Here is a 20,480-nt window from a genome sequence, read left to right as displayed (position 1 = left end):
TTTATCAATATTCTCACGCAAAAGTGGCTTAAATCCAATGAAGGCGTTTATTCCTTTATTTATACACGCTAGTAGCCGAGCAAAGAAAAAAAAAGATTAAAATCTTATCATTCCGTGAGCCATGCGTTGTTTCAATTATGATAGTTTTCCTCGAATGGAACATTTAAAATTAATTTTTCATCAAGGCTTTTGCGATGCACGGCTGATAAATAAAAACTTTTTCGGGTCTTACTGCGTAGTACAGGTTATCTCACGACGTTTCTCGACCCCTATTTCAAAGGTGAACGCGATGTTTCCGGAGTGGGTAAAAGTAAATACTTTTCAAGTGGGTGGGTTGGGTGTGGTAGGGGGAATGAGGGAAGGGGGAGAGCCTGTTCAAAACTGGTATCCAGGAATGTTGTTGGAGACCGTAATCCCTGTTGAATTTGCTCTTTTGTTTTTGAATAAAAAAACAGATGAGGTTTAAATCTGTTGACTCTGGTGAGCAGTGGCATAGCGTGTGGGGTTTTGGGGGATAAACCCCCCCCCCCCCCCCAGAGCTCAGAAAATCTTTTAAGATAAATCTATTTTACTTAATTGGATTAGTATTGCTTATAGAAGAGTGTGACGATTAACAAAATATCCCTCAGAAGGCCGTAAAACTCAATATTTTGAACCATTTATCTTAAATTTTTTTTGGCGGAGGGCCCCCGCACCTCCCGCTTACCCTGGCGGGTATACCACACCCCCAGGCACCCCAGTATTAGTTGCGCCTGAAACCCCTCCTAGCCTTAATTCCTAGCTGCGCCCCTGCTGGCGAGAACTCTGGTTTTCTCAAAATCAATAAGGTGTTCTATGGCGATTAGTATATTGAAAATAATATACGCCATTGTCCATTGGTTAAAACATCTTACTGAAAATTAGTAGCTTGGGGCGTAGAAAACTTCGGCCGTCACTTTGAGGAAGTATATTGCACTAAAAAATTCCTTTGTACGACTCTCCAGTGATTTCATTATCCAACCCGGTATCAGCACTTCAGTTCTATTTTCTATGGCCCGACAAGTCTGAGCATGGAGGTAACCCAGTAAGGAGCTTACCGTGAAGGTCACTTATAGTACCCCGGAATGTAAGAGGTAGTTAAAACAAAAGTCATGCATTGCTGGGGGTTAAAATACACGGTAAAACCAAAGGTTGATGGTAAAACCAAAGTGAATGTAAACCATTGTTTAACAAAATACAGGTAAGGAAATCGGGAGGAGGGTGTTTTGAGGAGTAATAGGGTTGAGGGTACAACTGAGGTCGCGATCAGTAACAGTCAACAGGAAAACATACTAAAAATACATTAAAACCGCCATTAAGTCGCTATCGATAAAATATCACTATTTGGAATGTTCGTTTGAGGACTCGGGATTAGAAGGACAAATGCGTCATGCCATATGTTGAGAAGAAAGACGGGATGTGATATTAATAGAGGTAAATGGTTAGCATTGAAAAATCAGCCAAATCGATGGCACAATTCCAAGGTAATGCCGTCTTTCTGACTTTCCTATAAATATCCAGTTAAAAATATTTGTTTTTAATATGCTAAGCATTTGAGTTACCTTAAGACACTGAATTTACCCTAAGACAATACATTACTTTTTCATTTTGAAGAGCATTTCAATGCTATGCGAAGTTACGGTGTTTATTTGATTAAGTACGATTAGCGATACGTGAAAATCTCATTTGCGATAAATGCGATATTGATGCTATACACGTGAATAAATGCGACATAGGCAGGATGACTGGACTTTTATGATATTTAAAACGCTAACTTGCCTTTTCGATCGCAAAATTCGTAAATTTAGTGCCGAGTCTGCCCATCGCTGCGCTAACGCACGTTGGGATTTACTGCTTCATATATGGTTACATGTATATCCATCGGAAGCTACTAGAGAGGTTGAGAGAGAACTCTGGTAGCTTCTGCGACGTTAAGCAATTATTTCTTTCCATCTACCTAGAAAAAACTGAGTTTGGTAATTCTGAACTCCACACAATCTGGACAGAGGTTTGTAGAGAGGTTTTTCAGCCAGTACAATCTAGTTGTGACTGACACACGCACCCGGTTGAAGGAAGAAAGTTTTGAAACTTGTTCAATGTTGATGTTCAACTAACGTAAATGATATTATAGTTACTGGTATCAACTTTAATTATTTACTTTATGTCTTATTCCTTAATTTATTATTTTTTACCCGATTATTACTTAAACTATTCCGTATTTTTTCAAACTGTAACTGAGTTTCATCACGCTTTATCGTCAAATACTAGTGCTGCATTATGAAAATAAAGAAAATAATAGATGATACAAAATGCTATAAACTGTAATTGAAAGTAATCATCATCACTGGTCAACAATCCTAGGATTGGTTTGACGCAGCTCTCCACTCAGTTCTCCTATCAGCTAATCTTTTCACTCCTACGTATTTCTTCTCTTTCACATCTCTCTTTACTTGTTCCATATATTTTGTTCGAGGTCTTCCTTTTCCATTCTTGCCTTCCACCTGTCCTTCGACGATTGTCTTCATCAGGCCATCATGTCTCAAGATGTGGCCTATAAGGTTGTTCCGTCTTCTTATTAAGGTTTTCATGAGGCTTCTCTTCTCTCCTACCCTTCTTAGGACTTCCTCGTTACTAACTCGGTCGATCCATTTGATTTTCATCATTCTTCTGTAGCACCACATTTCAAAGGCCTCTATCCTTGCTTTCTCCGCTGCGGTCATTGTCCATGCCTCACTTCCGTATAGGAGCATACTCCAGATGTAGGTTCTTATAAATTGTTTCTTTACATCCATATTTAAGTTTCCCGCTGTAAGCAGGTCTCTATTTTGGTGGAATGCTCTCTTCGCCTGGGCTATTCTGCTGATTTGAAAGTAATATAAAGTTAAAATGAAAATGTTATTTTCACGTATCTATAAGTATGATGATAACTGTAACGCCGTGTATGAGGGACAGAGAACAGGAAGAAACTTCAGGACGAAGATAAATGAATGTAAAAGTTGTGCCATATATCACGACACCACATTCATGTGTTATAAGCATTTGAAAGAGACCGACCAACGCGGAAACTTCAGTCCAAAAATGCATTAGGTCAATTATTATCAGATTTCCTTCCCATCTACCCTACACCTTTCGTCTACCTAGTTCAGCATTCCGTCATTCTACCGTATCCACTCCACACTTTAGAACTAGCATTATTCCAATCAACATAACCCAATGAGTAAAGAGTTCTCGGGATCGCCACCGGGTCAGGAACTCCATATCTGCCAACGTTTCGATGTCCGACTCGGTCATCGTCCTCAGGGCTGTGAATGTCGAGTGAGAATTTGACTTGCTTATATACAATCACTCTGGTGGTCAGGTGACTGCTGATTGGCTGTCGTCAGCGGCATGCTCTGATTGGTGGTTTTGCCTAGCCTTTTGTATAGTCTTGAGCACAGGTTTCCAGATGCTGCTCAGAGCATATCCGGAGTCTCTATTGATGGTATTCTTAGACAGTCTAATTTCAATGGACTCTTTAATGAGTCGATCCCAAAAGCCATTGGATCGGCAGAGCATCTTGGTGTCGTCAAACTTAACAGTATTTTTGCATTCCATCCAATGCTCTGCGATGGCTGACTTTTCGGGCTGTCCTAGGCGGAGGTGGCGCTTATGTTCTTTGACCCGCGTGTCTATAGTGCGGCCCGTCTCACCGATGTATATTTTCCCGCACCCACATGGCACTTGGTAAACGCCAGGTGTCTTCAATCCTACCGGATCTTTTGCTTTGACGAGCATGTCCCGGATCTTTTTTGGTGGTTTGTGGATGGCCTGGATGCTGAATCTCTTCAGAATTCTCGCTACTTTCCCCGACACTGAAGAGATGTATGGTAAACACGCCTTTGCAGTTCGATCGTCTCTTTCTCCATCTTCTCTCCTTGAGTTGGTCTTGGATATGGACCTTTTTAGGGCCTTGGAAATTTGTCTCTCATCATATCCATTCTGCTGGAAGGTTTTCCGAAGGCGCTTTAGTTCAGGTGCTAGGCTATCTTTGTCCGAGATAGATACGGCTCGATGAATCAGGCTTTTCATTACTGCCATTCTCTGCGAAGGATGGTGGTGACTACGTCCATGTAAGTAAAGGTCCGTGTGGGTGGGTTTTCGGTAAACGCTGTGACCGAGAGTTCCGTCCGTTCTTCTGGAAACCAAAACGTCGAGAAACGGAAGTCTATTATTTTCTTCTATTTCCATGGTGAACTTGATGCTGCTGTGTTGACAGTTCATGTGATCGAAGAATTCATCCAGGCTGCGTCTCCCGTGGGGCCATACCACAAAAGTATCGTCCACGTATCGAAGAAAGAGCAAAGGTTTCAAAGGAGCCGAACTGAGGGCCTTTTCCTCGAAGTCCTCCATAAAAAAGTTAGCAATGGTAGGGGAAAGGGGGGAGCCCATGGCCACCCCATCAGATTGCTCGTAGAACTCTCCATGGTATTGGAAGTAAGTGGAAGTGAGCACATGGCGGAACAGCTGCACCGTATCTCCATCAAACTTCTCAGCTAGAAGTCGCAGGGTATCGTCTAGAGGTACGCGTGTAAAAAGAGACACCACGTCTAGGCTCACCAGCAAATCCGTCTCTTTAAGACGGATGCCAGCGAGTATTTTCACAAACTCTGTCGAGTTTTTGATGTGGTGCTCACAGTGGCCAACGTATGGTGATAAAACTCCGGTGAGGTATTTTGCCAGGTTGTAAGTTGGTGAGCCGATGGCGCTCACGATTGGTCGTAGAGGAATTCCGTCTTTTGAATTTTTGGTAGGCCATAGAGTCTTGGTGGAGCTGGCGCTGGTTGTCGAAGATTCCTGATCGTCTCCTCCGGTAAGCCCATCTTTCTGATGATGACGTTGGTCTTCCTTGTCACGGCATCTGTGGGATCTCGTTTTAGCTTGACGTAGGCCTGGTCATGTAGAATGTCCTGTATTTTAGTGTTGTAATCCTCGGTTGGTAAGAGGACAGTGGAATTCCCCTTATCAGCAGGCAAAATGGTGATACTTCTGTTTACACGTAGGGCTCGGATGGCGTCACGTTCTTCCTTGCTGATGTTGGATTTGGGAGGTAAGGCCCTCTTTAGGACCACAGAAATTTCAGTTCTGGCCTCCTCTGCTGCCTCTTCGGGAAGTTTCCTTATTGCCTGTTCAATACTCCCCACGAAGTCTGAGTAAGGAATGGACCTGGGTGCAGGAGCAAAATTGAGTCCTTTGCTTAATACCGATATGGTCGGCTCGTCAAGTGTGAGGTCAGTCATGTTGATGACCAGTCGCCTGTCGTCATTGGCGCGGATCGTCTTCTTGGATGAAGGTAGACGAGAGAACTTCTTCTTTTGCCTCTCTGTATTCTTCTTCAGAAGCAGATCCCCCGAAGCCGCAGTGGCACGGTCAATATATTCCCAATCAAGCGGCGAAAGTGTAGCCGCGAGAAGTAGGTGTAGGTCCAGAAGTTTCTTGCCAATTGTATCTAAAGATCTCCGTTTTTGGTGGATGCGTTCACGAACCAATGCTAGACTTGTCCGCCGCAGAATTCGTTGGGCCGCTGGTGACTTCACCGATGACCGAACCTGGGCGAAGGTAGGGATGGTTTCTTCATCTCGACATCTCAGTAAAAAGGCAAGAGAGCTCAGAAGACTCGCCTTATCCTTCCGCAGCTGTTCAAAGGTCCGTATGCTGCGGTGTATCTCCTCCCCGTAGAGGTAGGTGAAGAAAGATTTCGTGCTTTCCCGGCGAATGGACTTGGTAAAGAGTTCTCGGGATCGCCACCGGGTCAGGAACTCCATATCTGCCAACGTTTCGATGTCCGACTCGGTCATCGTCCTCAAGGCTGTCGCCGGGAAAGCACGAAATCTTTCTTCATAACCCAATTATATTGTTATCCCATTTCTTATCTCCGCCGGGCAAACTGAAAAAAGGATATCAGTTAGTTTAGTGAAAAAACGGGAGTGCGATCAATAATTTGAATCATTACTATGCAAATGAAATAGAAAAAGGATGATTTTAGAAAATAATGACCCTACATGTAGTCTGCTAAAAATAATATAAACAGCACTTCAATATAATAACTAAAGAGAAATTACTTAAACTTATGTCATTGATTACCATTCCACAGAAAAGGAAAGACATAAAATTTCGATGAAAATTACTTTTATTAGGTCCTCATGGCTCGATGGCGTGAATCTAATAAAAATTTCCAAGAAGTAAAATAAATGGTACGGAAGAAACCTAAACAGGAGTAATAAAAGGAAGAATCACCAGATATGCGACCTTTAACCCTTTATAACACAATGTTGCTTCTTAGCAACATCAAAAATGTTTAGACTTTCAGCTCTATTTACGAGATATCTAAACTAAATATTATTTTGTAGTGTAAACTTTAAAAAACTTTTCAAGTTTTCGAAATGAAAAATCTTGAAATTCGATTTCTCCCAGAAACAGCTCTGGGTTATAAAGGGTTGATGGTCAATTTTTCTCAAATATTTATTACTTAATTATTAAAATCGAAAGATTTAGGAAAAATTATTTGGCCCAGACATGTGATCACGGTTTGAAGCAAGTATTTATAGTACACTTCAAAAGTTAATGAATACATACTTCACCAACATCATATCCGCAGTGAAAATTAATTTTTTCCACCCATAAAGACTATGCCAGTGTTTTCTGAAAACAAATTCCACCGCCACTTCTAATGCTTATTGAATTAGCAGTGTTTAGAAAAAACGTGACGCGACACCTCGTATGGGTATCATTCATCACGAACATGAAACTCCGAGAATTTCCGATCGAGGACAGGAAAAGAGCTCCTTTGATTGCGATCCCGTATATGCAGCATCGCAATGCATTACCACAGATAGCGATTAATGCACTCTGCTAGAAAGATTGCGTACGTGGAAACGCTGCCTATGTTTGCAAGAGCGAAGATGATCGGAGTCTAACCTCTCATTTCGTATTCATAAAGTCATTGATACAACCTCTCCATCCGCCGACAATCAGCACAGCCAAGGATGACGTTAGCCAATTCCAATTCCCGCAGGCACCGCTATCACGATGAGCGGGGAAGAGCACGGAAAGATTACAGCATAGCTTCAAGATGATATCACTATGCCTTTTTAAAAGGTCTATACAGTGATGAGGAAAATACTTTGCGGGCACTCATATTACGTCGGACGAATATGCAATGCCATAGTTAAGGAGGTGCATACCTCTTGCTCGACCCAATTTTACATGACGGATTACCGACCTAAAATTATGCTACCATCTTGAAATTTTCCGAGTACATGAAGATCATAATCGAAATTCGCCTTCATCTCAAACTTGGAAGTAATTATACGAGAATTTTCCAAGATCCAAATTTGGTATATTTGAGAAGGCGGCAAATTTTAGCAATGACCCTTTCAGTGATTCAATCCGAAGTTTGCATTGGACAGGTTTGGGTAAAGCTCACCTCGAAATACGTCACAGGAGTGTGAAATTCGCGCAATCAGCTTAAGTCCAGCTACTTCTTTCCCTGGGCCACCTTGCACTTCGATATTTATGTTTCAGGATATCCGAAGGCTTCACTCGGGATTGAAACACGGGAAACCCCGATCAGCAGCTAAGCCCTCAACCCACTAAGCTAAAAGGCCTATCTTAACAATAGGGTGGTTTCCTATTATTTTTTTATTGCCTAAATCGAAAGATTATTACTCCTGGAGTACGTATTTCACGCTTATAGATTTTTAAATGACAATATCTATTTTTCGCGATTAAATGAAAAGTGAAAAATTTCAAGCGCGCGAAAACGCGACGCCTAAGTATGAATGCTGGGAAAACTCCACGTGACGTCGGTTCCCGCTGCCGCAAGTGAGGTGACCTTGGGGTGAGGCTTTGAGCGCTGATACGATGCAGAATGCTACCAGGTAGCTGAGTACCCTGCTGGCTGGTAGCGCTTGGCTTAAATAAGGATTATTATTCCCCTATCAAACGAAGGAAACTTTCCGAACTTATGCATTTTTTATGTGTGATTATTAAGAGATGTTTCCCTGAGCTCTGTGCCTCATGCGTGAATTAGTAATCTCAGACGATGTATAACTCCTATCCTCTCGTATAGAAACTAGGTCCCTGTGACGTCACGTGGAGCGGAATCGCATTGGCGCCAATCTGGCCTTTTTCAAATGAGGTTAAAATTGACCGTTGCCATTCGTCTAAACTGGTATTTCCAAAAGCAAATAATTTGTATATTATGAATACACTAATGGTGGGTAACGAATCGCAATCAATGGCTTTCGTTTTCTTTGATGAAGGAAACTACCCTATTATATCTAATCAGAGATATCAAAATGATGGTGAAAGATTTAAAGGATTCATTCGTCACAAAAAAAATACAAAATACGACCGGTCGAAAAGGAGGGATGCGTCCTCTTGAGTATGTCATACAACCTCATTTGGAGAAATAGATCAAAAACATTTTCTAAAAAATATACCACATATTTTTAAATTTCTTTATATAAACACATGCAAAAATGGCTCCGATTTGTTGATGAAATAGCTGTCGAATCCATATTCAGGGAAGGATTTGAAAATGATTCTGGTTACCATGAGTAGGATAAAGGGTAAATAAGTTAATATAAGCAAAGAAAATTAAGATATCAGTTTGTGGATGACGGGATGAAGTCAACAGTACCATATAAGAATAATAAAGAGAATCAAGCACTGGAAAATGTGGATGAATTCTGTTGTTTGGAAAGTCGAATAACTAACAATGGGAGAAAATAGAAATAAATTATCAGCTGATAAGTTCAGGTAACAAGAGCATCCCACCAAAAGATATATCTACGTGCAGTGGGAAATTTAAGCACTGAAGTAAGGAAACAATTTTTTAGAATTTACGTATGCTTCCTCACACAAATTAGTCATAGAAAATGACATCAGCGGAGAAATCAAGTGTGGAGGCTTTCAAAATATTGTGCAGGAGAAGAATGATGAGGATCGACAGGGTTAGTAATGAGGAAGTCCTATGAAGAGTAAAAGAGGAGAGAAGCCTCATGAAAACCTTGATAAGAAGACTAAATAATCAAATCGGCTATCGTATCTTGAGACATGATGGCCTGATGAAGACAATCGTCGAGGCACAAGTTGATGGCAAGAATGGAAAAGTAAGACCTCGAACAAAATATATGGAACAAGTAAAGAGAGATGTGAAAGAGAAGAAATACGTAGGAATGAAAAGATTAGCTGATAGGAGAATTGAGTGGACAGCTGCGTCAAACCAATCTTAGGATTGCAGGTCACTGAGGATGAGATGAAAATAGCATTTACATACGGCAAGGTGTAAGTGGGATGATATTGGCGCCAGAAACCATTTTGTCCAACACTATTGCGCTACATCGGAGTCAAGGATGAATCCATCAATCCTGTTCTCAATTGCAATATAGCAACTCCCGTCGGAGGCTGGCCATATGACTCAGACGGATGAGTCGACCCTAGGGAAACATACTGCATAAATACGGCCTCGGCGGGTCACGAAAGAAAATTGGAACACGTTTATATGAACGCTTAAGCAGCATTATATCATCTTGAAAAAGCAGAAATGCTACTACTATCGACGCAAGAAAGGTAGAACTCTGAACTTAAAGCATTTGTATGAAATTCTGCCGAAGCTCCATGGGATTCTGACGAATATTTCTCGGGTTTGCCGCCAGGTTAATGCTTTTATACAAGCCGACGATTCGGAAGACGACTTGTCTCCCATCCTCAAGGCTGTGTTACTTTATGGAAGTCCTCACTCTCATTGTCAGTGTGAATTTGTCCAGTTCAGTGTGATATTGGACTTCCGTAAAGTAACACAGCCTTGAGGATGAGATACAAGTCGTCTCCCGAAACGTCGGCTTGTATAAAAGCATTAACCTGTCTGCAAACCCGAAAAATATTCGTCAGAAGTATTCACCAGGAAAAATTAAAATAGTTTATTTTCCATAAGGTTGTGTAATACATATATCGTTATAATCATTGTTTATTCGACCTCAAAAATGAATCATTAAACTTCGTTTAAAATGTTTAACTTCTACGGTCGAAAGACTGAAGAAGAAGACGCGAAAAACTATGAAAACGGCGAAACGGTCGTCTTCTTCATATCGACACGGGAAAAATATTTGATTGGTGAATTTCATTGTATTTTTTACAGAGAGAACGACACCTTCGTCGTTTTGGTAGAGCGCATTGCTACGGGGCGATTTTCGTCTTTTTGGTTTATTTTAAGTAAGAGGGACAATATAAACATTTCCTATATAAGTATATGTTATAATATTTCCTGGAGTTTAGGTCAACGTATTTTATTAAAACTATTTCTTTTTATTATTTTATTTTTTTATGATTTCTTATTGGTAACTAGGCGTGGCAATACCTTAGTAACATAATATCAATAAACATGTACAAGTTAAGAGGTTTGTCAAAACTTTTAGCGTATTCTGTTCTTATTATATACTACTCCATTCATTCACACGGCGCCTTAAGCGCAAGCATACATATAAATTCAGAGGTAAGGAAAGAAAGGGATAGGAACATATAATATATATATATGTATATAACATTAAAATAAAACCAGGTTGTAATGAAAATGAAAAAGCAGGAGCAATTTCCACAATTTTACATTTATTGATACGACCGGTTTCGCTTTTCAGCATCATCAGGTACTGCTGAAAAGCGAAACCGGTCGTATCAATAAATGTAAAATTGTGGAAATTGCTCCTGCTTTTTCATTTTCATTATGTCACGTTTCCACTCCATCTCGCCTGAAACCTCAGACTAAAAACCAGGTTGGGCAGAATCACAGTACACAAAAAAAGGATAAAAAACACTCACAGTAAGTACTAAATTTTCGGTGGCGCATTACCACCTTCCTCAGAGTTAGGTAGGTATATTTATAAACGAGTATATTGGCGCTTGAATTCATCAAGCGGGTAATTAGGGGGGTGGGAACATAGTTGTGTCACATGTTGTCGAGTATAGTGTCCATAAGTGGTTGAAAAAGCGGAAGAAACACTCAAAATATCGTTTAAATGAGTGAAATAGGCGGGCAATACGCTCATTCACAGTCAACAATACTTCAGACCTTCTTTGTAACCACGGTGATATATGCTTCGAGAAACCGTTTTGATGTGAATGATTTACGCAATGTAGAAAAATATAGTGTATGGTAGATGAACTTATGAAATGTAGCCGATTTTTCGTATTTCAGCCCTTACCCTAGGATTGTATCACTCTTGATTTACTCACCTATTTTTGATTTATAATGTTAGAATACAGCAAACATAAACAAATTAAAAACGTCAGTTTTAGAAAATAAACGAACAGAGACTAATGAAATGATTATCCGAATACATGTCTCGAATAATGAAGTAATGTTCGGATTTAACTGACGATGTATGTCTCTCAATGCTGTCATTTTTTTATATCTAAGGAAGTTTTATAACAACAAAACGAATTGATTAAAATAAATATATGAATACGGTTAAGAAACTTGAGTTGGAGAAATAACCAAAGAATGTTCAACTGTCCCCGTAGCTGTTAAATTCTATAAGTAATAGCAGTTCGATATATTTTACAAAAACGTAGATTCGATATGTGTCGAATCGGAGCTTGGAAAGCAAATATATTTAATTGGTGCAGCATGAACATTGCTATAATAAACATATTCATAAAATTTCTTCGGTTTAACATCAATAGTTAGACAGATACGAAAATTTGCATATTTGCTACCGTAATCATCGAATTATCAAGTATACTGACACGTGAAATTAAAATTTCGTAATCCTATTGATTTATCTTCCCGTTTGGTCAACTACCCTATATTTCATGGTCAAATACGCCCGCGGATGTAAAATCCTGCATGTTATAGCAATTCGATATATTTTAAGAAAACGCTGAATCGATATATATCTAATGAGACACTACATGCAAAACATATTTCCATTGGGGTTTGTGAAGAATACCAGGATGTGCACATTCAACAAATTTCATTGGTCCAACGGATATACGAATCAAGTTATGTCAATTTGCGTATTTTCTATAATAATCGATTCGATCTTTCGACTATACTGCATCTGTAATGTAAAATCCACAATGCTTTTGATTTTAATTCCGGTCTATGGCCATTTACCATATAATTCCTATTCAACTTTGCCCGTTGATGTAAATTCCTATGTGTTATAACAATTCCATATATTTTAAGAAAAAGCAGAATCGATATATATCGAATGAGAGACTATACACAAAAAATGTTTCCATTGGGCATTGTGAGGAATACCAAGTTGTACCCATTCACCAAATTTCATTTATCCAACGCATATACTACTCAAGTTATGCCAATTTGCGTATTTGCTACAATAATCGATTCGATCTTTCGATTAAACTGCCATCTGCACTGAAAAATCCTCAATGCTGTATATTATAATTCCAGTTAATAGTCATCTACTCTATAATTCCTGGTCAACAATGCCTGTGGATGTAAAATCCTATATGTTAAGGCAAATCGATATAATTTTGAAAATGAAGATTCGATATAAATCGCATGTGAGACCATATACAAAACATATTTCAATTGGGCATTGTGAGGAATATCATGATATACCCACTCCCAAAATTTCTTTGTTCCAACTTATATATCAATCAAGTTATGCCAATTTGCGTATTTGCTATAATTATCGAATCGATCTTTCGATTATACTGATATCTTTACTGTAAAATCCGCAACGATATTAATTTTATTTCCAATCTATGGTCATCTACTATATAGTTCCTGGTCAACTATGCCCATGGATGTAAAATCCTATATGTCATACAAATTCGATATATTTGAAGAAAAAGCATATTCGATATATATCGAACGTGAGACTACATACAAAACATATTTCCATTGGGCATTGTGAGGAATACCAATATGTACCCATTCACCAAATTTCATTGGTCAAACGGAAAAACTATTGAAGTTATGCCAATTTACGTACTTGCTATAATAATCGAATCGATTTTTCGATCACACTGACATCTGTACTGTAAAATCCGCAATGCTATTGGTTTAATATGCAGTCTATGGGTATCTACTACATAATACCTGGTCAACTATGCCCTTGGATGTAAAATCCTATATGTTATAGCAGTTCGATATATTTGAAGAAAAAGCATATTCGATATATATCGCACGTTAGACTACATACAAAACATATTTCTGTTGGGCAATGTGAGGAATACCAAGATGAGCACATTCGCCAAATTTCATTGGTCCAACGGGTATACTTTTCAAGTTATACCAATTTGTGTATTTGCTATAATAATTGAATCGATTTTTCGATCATACTGACATCTGTACTGTAAAATCCGCAATGCGGTTTAAAATCCAGTCTATGGGTATCTACTATTTAATCCCTAGTCAACTATGTCCTTGGATGTAAAATCCTACATGTTATAGCAATTCGATATATTTTAAGAAAAAGTGGATTCGATATATATCGAACGTGAGACTGTATACAAAACATATTATCATTGAGCATTGTGAAGAATACCAAGATGTACCCGTTCACCAAGTTTCATTGGTCCAACGTTTACGCTAATCAAGTTATGCCAATTTGCGTATTTGCTGTACTAATCGAATCGTACTTTAGACAATACTGACATCTGTACTGCAAAATCCGCAATCCTATTGATATATCTTCCATTCTATGGTCACTCCGTTATCCCTGCCTTCTCTACTATCCCCGCTTTCAAAATTTAGTCTATGTTCTTATATTGGTGACGTAGATAGACGCGATGCGTGTATTTCTTACGGGGGCCTAATAGAAAAAGATATAAATTCATATCGATGTATCTTTATTAGGAAACATAATTCATCTAAATAATTTATGTGTGCGCATAATTCATTCTTTTCCTTACATATTGTTAAAATCTTTATCTCCGTAACTATGTAAATAAGCCCAAAAATGGCTCTATCGAATACAACCTTGTATCGATCATTACTTCGAGTCTAATCAATCGATCCGCTTGATTTAACTTTTGTCGGATGAATGACATTATCAGTTGTATTGTGTATGACTTTCATGCTCAAAACTTGATTAACAAAAAAGTTTTTAGCGATTAAAGCGTATCCAAGGATATTGGTATCGATATAACTCGCACATGAATCAATCGAGCGGAATTATCACCATTGCAAAAGTTGACCATTTTAATTATGCTATTACCCTGAAAATTTCATTCATCTAGCTGAAATGGTTGCTAAGATATCCAAGAATGTATGCTCCACAAAAAAATGGCGACAATGATTTTTCGCGTGCAGGATATTTTTCGGAATTTAACTATGAATTAACCAAGAGGGTTATGGGAAAAGCAGTTAGAACGTGAGGGTACGAAGTACCCTCTACGGTTTTGCCAGAAGATTCCAAATTTTCATATGGCACATGTCTCAACGCCGAAATCCGAGTTTGAAAATTCGCCCTTCACAACAATGTAAAATCGAAATCGTTTATTCCTCGGAATTGTTTCGACATATGAAAATTTCAAGATAGCCAAAAAATCAACCAAAAAATCCTACACCTTATATTTCAAGGACTTTGTCCTACAATTATTGCAAATAGGTCAAAAAAATTCCTAAACTTTTTCCATAAGAAAAGCATAGAAAACGAAAAAAAATAATAAAAAATACTAAATAATAATTCGTCGCAATGAAAACCACACCAAAAAATTGACCAAAAAATCTTGTTTATGTCCACTGAATATCATGTTCCTCAAACGTTTAAAAGTACAAAATAAAATCGAAAATGTTTTAGTCCCATAAGGCTCCCATGTTAATTCAAGTCGATATATCTCGAAAACTAATCGCCTTTTTCAAGTTTTCAGATTTTTTCTCCCGATGAATTTTTTTTTTACTTTTACGTCCAATAAGCCAAATATCCACACATATCACAGTTTGGGCTGCGAATATTGATGAGTCAGTCAGTGGCATATCGATTTGCCATTTTATATGAGCTTAATTATATTATTGTAAAAAAACGCGATCGTAACATTTTTATGTAAAAATATTGTATATCGTTATCTTTGTATTTTATATTGTTCTTATGTTTTTTCTTTCATAGCCCTGATGATGGTTTAAAATAAATCGAAACGTTGGCTATAACTTGTTATAATATACTGTTGCAAGATAAGAAGAGAAAAAAATAATTATATAAGTACATAAACATTTCCATATGTATAGAAGACTACCCAATATATCGGTCCGTCTCATTTAGAGAGTTAAAGAAGAACTGTCCTCGGATTCATTCTCGGATGGATTAAGCAGATTTGTTCTCTCTCTCTCTCTCAGTTTGATGGGAACGAGGCAAAGAGCATGGATCCGCAGAGCTTGGCCCACTCTTGATGGCTAACACATCCCCACGAGGAGTAGTAGCACATTAATAAGAGAGACCTTCAAAAATCGTTTCCAAACGTACGTAAAAGTACATCCTGCCCCACTCCTCGGAAACTTGACCCTCAACCAAGCGGCACCAGTAAAACACCACCACCCACTTAACGTGATTAATTAGCCACGGGAAGAGTGCCACTCAACTCGCTCGACTTTTGAGTGGAGGATACCATGCTAACCCCCTCTCTCTCTTCCTCCCCCTCTCTCTCTTGCCATTCTTTCCCGGGGAACCAGAGTTAAACCAGATGTGAAGCGGGCGGACTATCCCTCGAGGAGGAGAAGAGGAGCAGGGACATTTTTCTTTTTTCGTTTTTCTTTTTTTAGCCGAGCGAAAATTAGCCGGGGAAGAAGGATTTTGGAAGGGATGAGGGTACATTGTGCTGGGAGGAGATAGGTTTCTCTCTCTCTCTCTCGTCAGGGGTGCATGGTGGGGATGTGGAAATATTTCGGGGTGAAGAATGAGGGTTGGATCCATGAATGAAACTGCTTAGAGGAAGGGGTGAGGTGGGGGACTTCAAAAAGGACATACTGGAGGGGGAGGGAGGAATGTGGTGACAAGAGAGAGATAGCAAACCAGACCAGAGGCTCAGGATATGGGAATGGAGTCGAGTTGACGGCGAGGATGGAGCGGCTCTCAAGGATGAGGAGTCCAGTGAGAGACAGGAAGGAGCATGGATACGAATCAGCAGAGGGAGATAACAGATGCTGTTTTAGAGTTTCCAGCTCCATAACTTCGCCAAACTTGGTGAAGTCGGCTAATATCTTACTCATCCGCAGAGGTGGAGGCATGCTAAAGAGGCTATAGCCCACCCCCACTGGGTCGAAACACACACTTGATAAAATCGAAATTTTTGGAGGTTGCCACATAGTACTTAAGTATTTAGTTATATTTTCCGACATATGTATCCACTTTAACGGATTGGAATACCAATTAGTTCTAAACCTAGGGCCTATTTTACACGCTTTTGGTATGTTGCAATCCAGTGGCAGAACCAGAGAGGGGCTATGGGGGGCTAAAGCCGCCCCCCTAAGGTATCCAATTTACACTAGATAAAACGTTCGAACCCTCACTACTGCTGGGAGGTTATCCCCTACTTAGTTACCCCTTGCCCCTATCCTGGATCCATCACCACTCATCCGTACCCATAACTTCGAAATGAAGCTTCCAATGGCTTTTTTCCTGCAGTGACGGCTAACTGTAGCCACGGCAACATGACCTCAGTTAGACCAGTAGTATTTACCGCTGCGTTAAGATAACGTATCACTACCCATCGGCTGGTCTTTTATTCTCACGTATCACTTGTTAATAAAAATTAAAAAAAGATTTAAAAAACCACGCCTTTTTCCAAACAAATTTTAAACTGCATTAAAAATTCAAAAATTAGCTTTTCAACACTCGAAGAATAAAGTGCGGGTGCTGATTGGGTTCAAGTGATGAAGAGCTTAATTTTAAAAACATTTTTATTCATTTTATACTGTTCATGGAAAAATAATGCCTTTTGACTTTTTAAATTTCATTTTTATTTCCTTTTTTATTAGGTAATCGTGTAATCACTTAAACTACAGCTGAAAAAGAAATTACAGCAAAAAATGCTTAAATAACGATACCTATTGATAAATTTTAAAACTATTTTTCCATATGAGATTTATTTAATTAATTATAGCACAATGGAACGTAATTTCAATTAGCTAATTATTGAATGTTATATAGCCATTAAAAGCAAGCAAGAATAAGAAATTTCAAGCCGATATGATTTCATACGGCCCGAAAAAATTAAATAGTTCCCATTATTTAAACTAAAAATTATTAGAGTATTTTCATAACTGACATTGATTATAAGTACGTTACCTATTTATCTTTAGAGTACTTCTCATCCTGGATCCAATCACAAAGTTCTATCGTTGGAGCAGACAAACAGATGAAGCAAGTTAAGAAAATGTGCTGACAATCCTAGTCTATTTTTCACTGTGCCGAAAATAAAGTTACGAATGGTATCAATCTATAAGAACAGTCTATACTCTAGACAAAGATAGTAGGCAAAAATTTCCAGGCGATCGGGAATTCGTGCTGCAAGCGACCTCCGATACACTTTCACGCGGCCCGCAAAATAAAGAGGAGTTCCCACTATTTAAACCAAAAAGTATTATAATATTTTTATCATTGACAATTATAACTAGTACGATACTTACTTATCATTAAAATATTTCTAGCACTGAAAATATTTACCTCAAAGTTATCCATGACAATTTGAATTTGCGGCACGCGAAAATGAGAATGTTGCTAACCCCCATCCTGTATGGTCATTCCAGCAGCATCCATTTCAAGACTTCACGATTCCTTCTTTTCTCCCCTATATACAATATTTTCCATATCGCCGATTTACGGACCGTTTCATTCCATAATCATGATAATATTTTTTTTTTCATCTATGCCTTCATTAAGTGCTTTGGTATGATTTTATATCTAATGGTATATTTACTCAAACTGTAGATAAAATTGAACAATTTTATAATTTTAATTTTATTATTGTAAAAACATTCCAACAATCTTTCATGCCTCAATATATTAATTTATTGCAATCAATATGATTCATATCCCTGAGGAGGATGTAAGAAATATATCGAAACGTAGGCAAAAAAATTTCCATATCATTCTCAGACCTATACTCCGAGAAGTTATTAATCATTAAATAATTGAAGTCAAGAAAAATAAATCGATTTAATGTAGATATCTATAAAAGAGGAGCTGTACAAGTATTATTTTCGTATCCAGTAGGAAAATTTCAAGTTCCTACTAATTTAATTGGAAGAATATTCGATACTATATCAGTCCACTATCTCTAATGTTGTATTTTCTTCGTGAAAAAGAATTTCGCAGAGCACACCTCCACTGCGTATCCTAGGCTTCCACCCCGCGCTCCCAACAATGAGATACACCCTTGGGGGAGAAGCGCGTAGCCGTGTGCGTACATGCATCGACCCGGCAGCGGTCGCTAGGCTGCGATGCGGAGGGTGCGTGATGGGAGGGTGGAGGTTGGGGGTTGATAAGGGGAGGGGGCAGGAGGGGTTGGGTGGGAGTAGAGAATACCGTCAAAGCAACGCTAGACGTAGATTAATAGGAGGCGAGAGAGCTTGGTGAATATATCGTAGAGGAATCTATGCAGCATTGGCGTAACTATGGGGGGGATGAAGGGATAGATCCCCCCCCCCCAAAGCCTCAGAGAAATAAAAAAAGTTTAAAACTATTTTCTAATTTTGACATATATTATCCACATATGCTTAAGTTAAAGATCATTTATTAATGATGTAAAATGTAACGTTTTTTATTTTCTCTTCAATGCACTTGCAAATATTGTTATTACACTTTTTAAAAAACAAACTCGGGAGCAAAGAGACAACCGTACGCCACAACTATTACAATCCAACCCCCTCTACACACCATCCCGCGCCGTCAACAACAATCGCCCCACTCCACCTCTGCTGCTAATTATTGTTCGCTCCACTGTTCTCCTTCTATCCATCGTCACACCAAAATCCAACTTAAAACAACCCAAAACAACTAAAAAATAAGTGTTACAATGTATATCCAGGCATTAAATGTTTCTACAATATTCCACGGATTTCCCCGTTGCCTGGGTGGGAGGTATCGCTCCTCAAGGCCTCTACATCCCCCCAAAGCATACTCCTAGTTACACTACCGCTATGTAGTAAATTGTTTCAGGCTTAATCTAGCGGAACTTTTACATATATGTGAATCGTTGATGGAGGCTTCCGCGGAGTCGTGCAGTAGGCAAAGAAATATTTCCGGGTTATCCTCCGCGTCGATTCATCTTCGTGACGACAGTTTCGCCGGCATTGCAGTAGCCGTATTCAGGTTTGAAGCCAGAAGACGCTTGCTGCAACGTCGGAAAAACTGCCGTCACGGAATCTACGATAAAACACAAATGATAATTTCCACAATTTAATTCAAAACTCAACAACCGAACATGGTTTCAACATATTATGTCATTATTACGGCATTTACTTTGAAAATTACTTACTATGTTGAAACCATGGTCGGTGGTTGAGTTTTGAATTAGAGTGTGGAAATAGCCATTTGTGTTTTTATCATGGATATAATGAACTTCCGCAAATATCAAACCTATAACGATTTATACGTCGTCACGAAGATGGATTGACGCAGAAAACAACCCGAAAAACCTAGCTGCGCCATATTGATGAATTAAAAATTTCTAACCTCTTCAAACCGGAAGATGTCTCCTCAAACTCTGGCGAAACTGTTGTCACGAAGAATTAATAAACGCGGAGGACAACACAGAAACTTAGCTGCACCATATTAGTGAATTAAAAGTTACTGACAATTATTCACGAATAATTTAATTTTACTTAAATACAGGCTTCAATACTTTTTGAAAAATATTCAGGTCGCATCTTCAAGACTGGAAAATTGCCAATAGCTTTTTAATTGCAAGAACTTATGTTGGTTTATCGGTATTAAAACTTTACAACATGGTTGAAATTTGCTATGAAAAAATAACTTGTTTTGAATGGAATTTGAACCCGGGTCTCTCATTACCGGCAATTGAGATGCATGGGTTCGAATATCGCCTAAGCCAAATAAATTGCTCATGGCGAATGTCACCCAATCAAATACTTTTGCTCTAACTCATATTACTGCCAATAATTATCAGATTATTTCGTTTGTCGTATTAAATAATATAAAACTACAATATATCAGAGATGCTGATGGATAAGCATTTCTATTGGACCTGGAAAGATATAGAAGGGTTCAAATACGACATAAGTGCTGGTTATACTTGAAACATATCATTGCATTTTTATTCAAGTATTATTGTGATAATATTAGCATCTATGTGCAAACTATCATGTATTTTATCATGGAGAAATTAATAGGATTTTAAGCCATGGTATGAAGCAAAATGCCCTGGCCGTCTTTGAAAGGAAGATTCCATGACGCATTTTAAGCAACGCTCGAGAAAAATAATTGCAAGGAATT

The 20,480-nt window shown here is 38.6% G+C and overlaps 1 protein-coding gene across 1 annotated transcript; it reads right to left on the bottom strand.

The window, feature by feature from the left end:
• Window positions 1-2,282: 2,282 nt before the first annotated feature.
• Window positions 2,283-16,252, bottom strand: LOC124155159. Its single transcript, XM_046528875.1, has 4 exons — window positions 15,993-16,252; window positions 5,042-5,640; window positions 3,769-4,946; window positions 2,283-2,288 (listed from the first exon to the last, which is right to left on the bottom strand). The coding sequence occupies exons 1-4, from the start codon at window positions 16,250-16,252 to the stop codon at window positions 2,283-2,285; spliced, it is 2,043 nt and encodes a 680-aa protein (XP_046384831.1).
• Between the last annotated feature and the right edge of the window lie 4,228 nt (window positions 16,253-20,480).

This window comes from Ischnura elegans, chromosome 3, assembly GCF_921293095.1.
Source record: "Ischnura elegans chromosome 3, ioIscEleg1.1, whole genome shotgun sequence".
Lineage (NCBI taxonomy): Eukaryota > Metazoa > Arthropoda > Insecta > Odonata > Coenagrionidae > Ischnura > Ischnura elegans.
The sequence above is the reverse complement of the archived record's forward strand: the minus strand, read 5'-3'. Positions and strand labels throughout refer to the sequence as shown.

Bases quoted from the DNA above. Each gene is read 5' to 3' on its own strand.
- LOC124155159 (XM_046528875.1), bottom strand. From the start codon at position 16,252: ATGCCTCCACCTCTGCGGATGAGTAAGATATTAGCCGACTTCACCAAG. The intron at 5,641-15,992 runs GTATGTCCTTTT...CTTTTTACTGAG, and splicing joins CATTCCTCCCTCCCCCTCCA to ATGTCGAGATGAAGAAACCA. The intron at 4,947-5,041 runs GTATCACCATTT...CTACATGACCAG, and splicing joins AGCCCTACGTGTAAACAGAA to GCCTACGTCAAGCTAAAACG.